Source organism: Eptatretus burgeri, chromosome 16, assembly GCF_056783735.1.
Source record: "Eptatretus burgeri isolate ZD-2024b chromosome 16, Ebu_testis_v1, whole genome shotgun sequence".
NCBI lineage: Eukaryota > Metazoa > Chordata > Myxini > Myxiniformes > Myxinidae > Eptatretus > Eptatretus burgeri.
This window is the reverse complement of record NC_140976.1, coordinates 25,226,446-25,234,247: the sequence shown is the minus strand read 5'-3', so window position 1 is coordinate 25,234,247 and position 7,802 is coordinate 25,226,446. Positions and strand designations below refer to the sequence as shown.

Below are 7,802 nucleotides of genomic sequence, written 5' to 3'. Positions count from 1 at the left end.
GGTACTCATTTCGCCGACTTCGGAAGGATGACAGGCTGAGTCAACCCCCTGGTGTATTAATTCAGCGGCCGACGGGGCTTGAACTCAGGACCCTAGGATCCTAAGCCACCACCCTAACCACTGAGCCAACACCAGGCTAGCATTTTGGCTGAATGTTTATGAATAGCATGCCAATGGAAGCAGTACCTTCGCTTTTGATGTCCATATTCTGCAACGATTATCATCCTTCGGGAATACATGAAGGCTTACACCGTCTTTGCTTGTATTGCTGCATCCTGCTACGATACATCTTGCAGGCATTTTCGAAATTAAGGCTAAAACTATTTAAAACTTTCGCAAAACAATCACTGGAATTGAGACGATCACAGTTTGCACTTACATGTGCAAAATGCATTTGTAGGTACTGTATAAGGCGCGCGACGTTTCGACTCGAGTCAATCTACTCTGTGCGAGTTACTGTATGTGACGTCATGCAGAGATTCGCTGGTCCATTTTTTTTTAGGGCCGGGGCATAGCAAGTTGTGAATAGCTCCAGAAATGATCGAAATATTGCTCTAATTATCCCATTTTTGATTTAAAAAAAACGGGTGATTTCTTCACTAGGAAGGTCAAGTTAATTTATAAATAACAAGTTTATTTTGCATGTCAGGGGACTTTTAAGCATGCTCGGTCCGTGTGCGAAGCCGGGCGGTTTTAATTCGCCAAATCCCGTCGGACCAGATTATCACGTTTGTCGGCCTTAATGGCCAGTTAACATCCCGAGCGCACTGTGGTGGTCAATGGCAGAAAGTGACGCAACGAGTAGGTTGACATTCAAACAATGGGGCATTTATTTTCAGTAGGCATGCAGTCAATGAATGGGGGGATGGGGACGAGACATGAGCAAAGCCTACAGCCGATGCCTATTCAATCATGTACACAATCATGCACTTAATCAGTTCTACTTAGGAAGACAAGGCACCACAGACTTTCATCCAAAACCAAAGAAAAGAATGGGGCTCGCGAGCCTTTATTTCAAACTCAGAGGCCTGGCAGGTTACCTGGCCGCCCCTGGTGGCGACTCGATGGTCTTCGGATCGGCGGCCGTTGGTGTCTCTGTTCGGTCTGGTGCATCGCGAACGCGCCAGTCGCTTTGGCGGCTTGACTAGCAGCTTGAACGGCTGCTTGGTCGGCCTCGGTAGCCCGGCTTCGTCGCGGCCCCTTTCTGGCGAGCCTGACCGGCGACGCTTCGGAGGAGCAAACGGGTCTCTTGCTCTTTCAGAGTTGATCCTCCTTTGGACCCCGTTCACTCCTCAGCGTCGCCGACCGTACCAGGGCCGTCTGCCCAGACCCCCATGCTCTGCCGCTAGCTCCGACGACTCCAAGCTCCGATGCTGCCTCTCCCACCAGCCCCGACTCCCGACTTCTGATCTCCACCGGTGAACGACCCGTGAACAACGACTAACAACAACGAACAACCCTGAATCTGCCCGAGTTCCGCCCTTATATCGGCCAGGAGCGAGCCGTTCCTTGATCTTTCAATCCGAGGCCAGGCTCCGCCCACTGTTCGCCTCCGACCTTTCACCCCTGGTGACCCTCGCGGGGAAACCCCAAGTTTGACGTCACCCGTGGGTTTCGGGGAAGTCGCTCTGTGATCCAGTTATGCAAATTAGTTTCACGCCGCGGCGCACAATGGCGGCTTGAGCAGTGGTGGCGGTGGGGAGTGTTGCTTGTCGATGGTGAGGAGTTTTTGTAGGATGTTTCAAAATTAAAGACAGAGAAAGAATAGCGGCTACCTCAAAGATTCACAGCCCGGCACACGAATAATTTACTTTACACATCGGTGGGGGAATCTAACCTAAAACACGTACTTATCGAGATAACTGATCTTCGGGGAACCTGAATGGTGTTCTGTGAATTTCCACCACTGTAACAATATACACACACACACACACACACACACTGCAAAGCAAGCCAAGGTATCAGTGACAGGCCCTCCTAACAAACCGACGAAAACGTGGTCAGATGGATGGAAAACCCATCATTCTTGTTACAAAAACGGCTAAAATTGAAGAAAAAGCGACCAAAATTGAAACCAACACATTAATTACGGTCGCAAAAGCAAATGTAACCGAAACCAACACGTTTATTCTACACGTAAGAACGGTCATGATGGACACAAGAATGGTCAATCCGGCAATAAAACTGTGGGGAATGGAAGCAACATCGGTTATTTCCAAAGCGAAAGCGATTCATTCCGTTTACCAGAACGTGGGAAACATGGCGGCTTGAAAAGTTCTTGAAGTTATGGAAAGTTAACTTTAACGTAGTCTGCCTTGAATATATCATGTCTGTTAATGAAAACCCGTTTGTGGTACAGGATATTATACAAGAAGCGATAAATGTGCCCTCTTGACGTAATGTGTGGCTGACATTTCGTGAAATTCGTGCCCCCGTGCTGCAGCGATCAGTGATGATTGATCGTTTATATTTGCAAGAAGTACGTTTGATAGTAATAATAAGTTGCAAATTCCAATAAAATAACAAAGTTAATATGAAGTAAAAACTGTAAAAAGATCCCATACACGATCCCCTATGTTGAACTGGGCATACACAACTAGCAATCCTTCACTCGGGGCTCGAAATACAGGCAAACCAAACATTATCATCACAACAAAATTAGGTTTAATAAATTGTTAAAACTACATCAGGTACTGCCCACTATATATTGTCGATATTAAATTTATGTTCGAGGCACAAGCACTAAAAATTTACGTACCTTAACAGGTTGTTCTACTGCATCCGCCATCCTGCTCACACTACAGTAACTGGAATGAACCGCTTTTGTTTCGGTCTCGGACTATTCGCGACGGAAATAACCGTTCATGCTTCCGTTCCCCAACGTTCTATTTCGAGATTTTGGGTGCTTGTTTCCGTTACAACCGTTTTTGTTTCCGTCACGACCGTTCTTGTGTGTAGAAAAAACGTGTTGGTTTCCATTATATTTGCTATTACGACCGTAATTACTGTGTTGGTTTCAATTTCGGTCGCTTTTTCTTCAATTTTAGCTGTTTTTGTAACAAGAATGACGGGGTTTCCTTCCGTCTGACCACGTTTGCGTCCGTTTGTTAGGGGAGCCTGAGTGAGTATAGTTTCCTGCACTATCAAAAGGCACTTGAAAACTGGAGGAAACTCTGACAAGAAGAGGTCTGGCAGACCCAAAGCCACAACACAATCAGAAGACAAGTTTCTGAGAGTCAACAGCTTGCGTGATAGGCGGCTCACAGGACAGCAGCTTCAAGCACAGTTTAACACTGGTCGAAGTAAGGAAGTCTCAGTTTCAACTGTGAAGAGAAGACTTTGAGCTGCAGGTTTGACAGGTCGAGTGGCAGTAAGAAAGCCATTGCAAAGATGGCAAAACAAGAAAAAGAGGCTTGCCTGGGCCATGAAGCACCACCAGTGGACTACTGCAAACTGTAAGAAGGTCTTATGGACCACTGAATCAAAATTTGGTTCAAAAAAATCTTCGGTTCATCATCAGGGTTTTTGTACGCTTTCGAGTAGGCGAAAGGATGGTTCCTCAGTGTGTGACACCAACTGTCAAACATGGAGGAGGAAGCGTGATGATCTGGGACTCTTGCTGGATCCAGAATTGGCGACTTGCACAGAGTGACTGACACCCTGAATCAAAAGGGCGACCACAGCATTTTGCAACGCCATGCAATCATGACGTTGGTCTACGCCTAGTTGGTCAGGGGTTCATCCTACAGCAAGATAACGACCCAAAGCATACCTTCAGGCTATGTCAGAACTACCTGAGAAGAAAAGAACAAGACGGTAGGCTTCAAATCATGGAATGGCCAGTACAGTCTCCAGACTTAAACCCCATCGAGCTGGTTTGAGATGAACTGGATAGAAGGGTGAAAGCAAAGCAATCAACAAGTGCAACGCATTTGTGGGAACTTCTGCAACAGTGTTGGGAAGAACTTTCTGAACAATATTTGATTTCTGTTGTACAAAGGATACCACGAGTATGTTCGGCTGTTATATCTGCAAAAGGTGGCTACTTTGATGAGTCAAACATTTAGATTAAATTTTGTTCAACAAAACGATTCGATGATTTATTTTTCATCTGCAATTGTTTATTTGTTCTATGCTTTAATTTCAGAGTGCATTGAAACATTAAACTGCTTAAATTTCAGTTCAGGAAAAATGGGGGTATTCTAAAACTTTTGACCGGTCGTGCGCGTGTGCGCGTGTGTGTGTTTGTGTGTTTGTGTGTTTGTGTGTTTGTGTGTGTTTGTGTTTGTGTTTGTGTTTGTATAAATACACATATATATTGTTATGAATTTGGAAGCCTTGTGCACACAGACTGACAGCAGTCCCCAAGTTTCGTTATCTCGATATGTATGTGTTTGCAGTTAGGGGCCCCCGACCTGTGTCTAACGGGAATTACATGTGTGCGCTGCGAAGTTTATTTTACAACAAATCTCCTTAACTTCGCTTCGCACACTGACGCCATTGCCCACGTGCGTTCGACCACGTACATGGGCGGAGATTTTCATCACCTCAGCTTCGACTCCACCCCTTGTCCAATCACGCACAGAGGGCAACTTTCCCACGATACCCCAGCCAATCGGGAGGCCGCCACGAGTCGCCTGACAACCCACCGTCCAATCAGGAGGCGAGTGGCGGGGAGCAGAAGCCCCTCCCTCCTCAAAAGAAGAGTAGAGTGGTTGTCTGGAGCAGAGTTTGGCAGACAAGGATCGTGGCGATTGCGTTCTGCAGACGGTCGTTGTCGTGGCTGGAGCGGTCTGAGACAGTGGCGAGTATGGCTTGGTCCCGTTCGTGGGCCGTGCACTTCGGGTCGTGGGTTCGAGTCGGTGAAACCGCCCGAGGCAGTTAGGTACTCGGCTCTACTGAGGAAAGACCCACGGGTCCATTTCGTGTGTGTGTGTGTGTGTGTGTGTGTGTGTGTGTGTGTGTGTGTGTGTGTGTGTGTGTGTGTGTGTGTGTGTGTGTGTGTGTGTGTGTGTGTGTGTGTGTGTGTGTGTGTGTGTGTGTGTGTGTGTGTGTGTGTGTGTGTGACCCGTCTGTTAAGTAGAGCTGTTTAAGTGTTTTCTTTTCATTGTACATTGCATTTTATTCGTGATAATTTTGCTCTGTGTTCCCCTCCCAATTATTCTTTATAAATAAACCCCTGTTAAATGTACTAGTTCGTTTTCTGTGCTTTCCTCCATTGGCCTAGCATGGTGCGTGTTGCGAATTGGTAGGGCCGTTCGTGCCGTGGATTGTTCATTGGGACCGGTGCGGCTCTGGTAACTGCTCGGTTACGCCGGATCCGAGTCGGTACCTGCGACTCGGTCCGGACAGAGTCGGCCGAGGGTGTGGTTTTCCCCAGTAGTTGGACGACGTGGGTACTTAGGTATATTGAAATTAGGAAATTAACCCGACCCCACGCCGTCGAAGTATTGGCGACCACGGTCCAGTAAGGGACCTGTGACCTTTGGATTTATCCGTGAGTCACGACCTAAATTCCGGGGTGTTCGGTGGAAACTACTCTACTGCTCCACCTAGTGGTCGTTTATCGCCACCAACCCCCGGCCCACAACTATATACACAGAGAGACATGACAGACGTAAATAGACACCTTTTAATTTATTCATTTTATCTGTACAAAGCAAGTTTTACTCAGTGATTTGTACTTGTATTCGACTATTTAATTGCAGAAACTAGTTCCTGGATCGTGTTTGACAATTAACTATGCCTTTAACTCAGGGAGCACACAACGTTTGCGATTTTTCAAAGAGGACGAATTGTTGGCCATTCGGAAGGTGAAGTCAGCCCGCGTCAGCTCAAAACCTTGGCATTCCGCTTTCTACAGTCAATCGGGTGATTGTGCAATTCACCTGCGAAGGCAAGGAATCCACAAATTCCCGTTTTGGTTGACCTGGGCCCTCAGAAAGGCGAGCTGTCAAACGGTCCATTGAGAACTCCCTGTTGCAAAGCAGCAGATGTTTCAGAGGAGGTCCAAGTTGGCTCAAGAACTGCTGTGCAGTACCTTCATCAACTGAGCTACTGTGTGAGAGCAGCGAGGAGAAAACCTCTTCTTATACCCTCCAACATTCAAAGGAGAAAGACCAGACTTTCTCCAGACCACCAGACCCTTGGAGGTTTGGCAAACTGTTATTTTTTCAGATGAGTTCCAATTTGCTCAATTTTCTGACACTGGCCACATATGGGTCTGGAGACTTCCCTGTCAAGAGTTCTCTTTGAATCGATTGCAGTCAACTGTCAAACACAGCGGTTTTTCAGTGATGATGTGTGGAGCAATTTGGAGCGCTGGTCGGTCAGAGCTTGTGGAGTGTGTTGGCAACATCATCTCCACGGTATACATTTCTATCCTTGAGGATGGATGTCTCCCTGTCTTCTCCACTGGTCAGATGGTCAAAAATAACACTGTTCATGGAAGATGGAGCTCCATACCACACTGCAAAGAAGATCAAAGAATGGCAAGACAGAAACCGGATCAAGCGACTTCCATGGCCAAGTCAGTCTCTTGGGATGTTGTGGAAAAAGTCCAGGAAACTAACATCATGGGCAGAATTCCTGAACCTTTTGTGTGAAGCCTGGGCAGAAATCCCCACGAGAAAATTTTGGAACTCATTAGTTCTATGCCTGAAGGACTTAAAGCATTGAAATCTGCAAATGGCAAGTCTACAAAATACTGGTGTATGTATTAAAATTGATCAAATGTTTAAAAAAAAACAATCTTCAAAATCCTGTTTATATACTTCTCTCATGACTATATCTCTGTATGTATGTTTGTATGTAAATAAATAATTTTCCTGAAAGGGTGAACAGAGATTGATTTGGCACTTGAAGATTTGTTCTCATCATGGCACATGATTTTGATACAAGTGATCATGTTTGTGTAAAACCTCAATTTTGCAAAACATTTCAAAGTGCCTGTTAATCTTTTGCCATTCCATGTTTCTTAAAGGTGATTAGTTCGACTTGTGGTGCATTCAGCAAGTACAATGAAGTCTGTGTTTCTTTTTTCTCCTGTTCCCCTGCGTGGCAGCTCACTCCAATTGAGAAGTTTGCTTTGAGTTACCTGGAAGAAGAAACTGAACATTTATGTTGCACCGATCCCCTTCATCCCCTGGTAAGATTGTTTGTTTTTGAGCCAACCGAGCAAAATGCTTGAAACACACAAGCTCATTGTAAGGACTGTCTTTGTGTCAAGGGTTTGGGATTTATTCCTCGTCTCTACCTACATGTTCTGAACTAGTTCAGCCAATAACTTGTTCAAAATAGAACCAAAGTCCATGTTTCCCATGCTCAGAATCCCAAACCAGGACGATCGAGTAGTTTTTGGAGAGGTTTTGTTTGGTTTTCATTCTGGTCACACTTTAATTTGGTGAGTCGCCTGCCGCACTTCTTAAAATCTCGTGTAAACTATTTTGAAGCTCGCTGGTGAAGACAAAGCTTTGTCATTCTACACTTCTAATGGTTTATTGAGCACACTTCTGAGCTCTACCTTTAATTAGATTGATGCATCCATCACTTTGTGAATTTGACTTCTTATTCTGAGATTTTTCCACATGTTGGTCAAATCTGCATCTGCCACCACCTCATTTAAAGCTCATTTTTCCAAATCAGACACATCGTGTTTTTATGTTATATCTTGTCCTTGTGTTGCTGTTGTTTCCATCCAATTTTCCGTGTTAAATCGTACCTTGTCGAATTAGTTTTTGTGTTGTTCAAGGCTTACTCCTCAGCCACCGTGAAACATACATGTCCCTTTAGTCTCTGTGTTC

At 45.5% G+C, this 7,802-nt stretch overlaps 1 protein-coding gene across 8 annotated transcripts in view; it reads left to right on the top strand.

The window, feature by feature from the left end:
- Positions 1-7,802, top strand: part of EP400 (E1A binding protein p400) — a 144,870-nt gene that overhangs the window by 92,883 nt on the left and 44,185 nt on the right. For all 8 annotated transcript variants that reach the window (XM_085859265.1, XM_085859266.1, XM_085859268.1 and 5 more), the window contains one exon: positions 7,064-7,147. In XM_085859265.1, the coding sequence (XP_085715391.1) occupies positions 7,064-7,147 (84 nt within the window). The remainder of the gene's footprint in view (positions 1-7,063; positions 7,148-7,802) is intronic.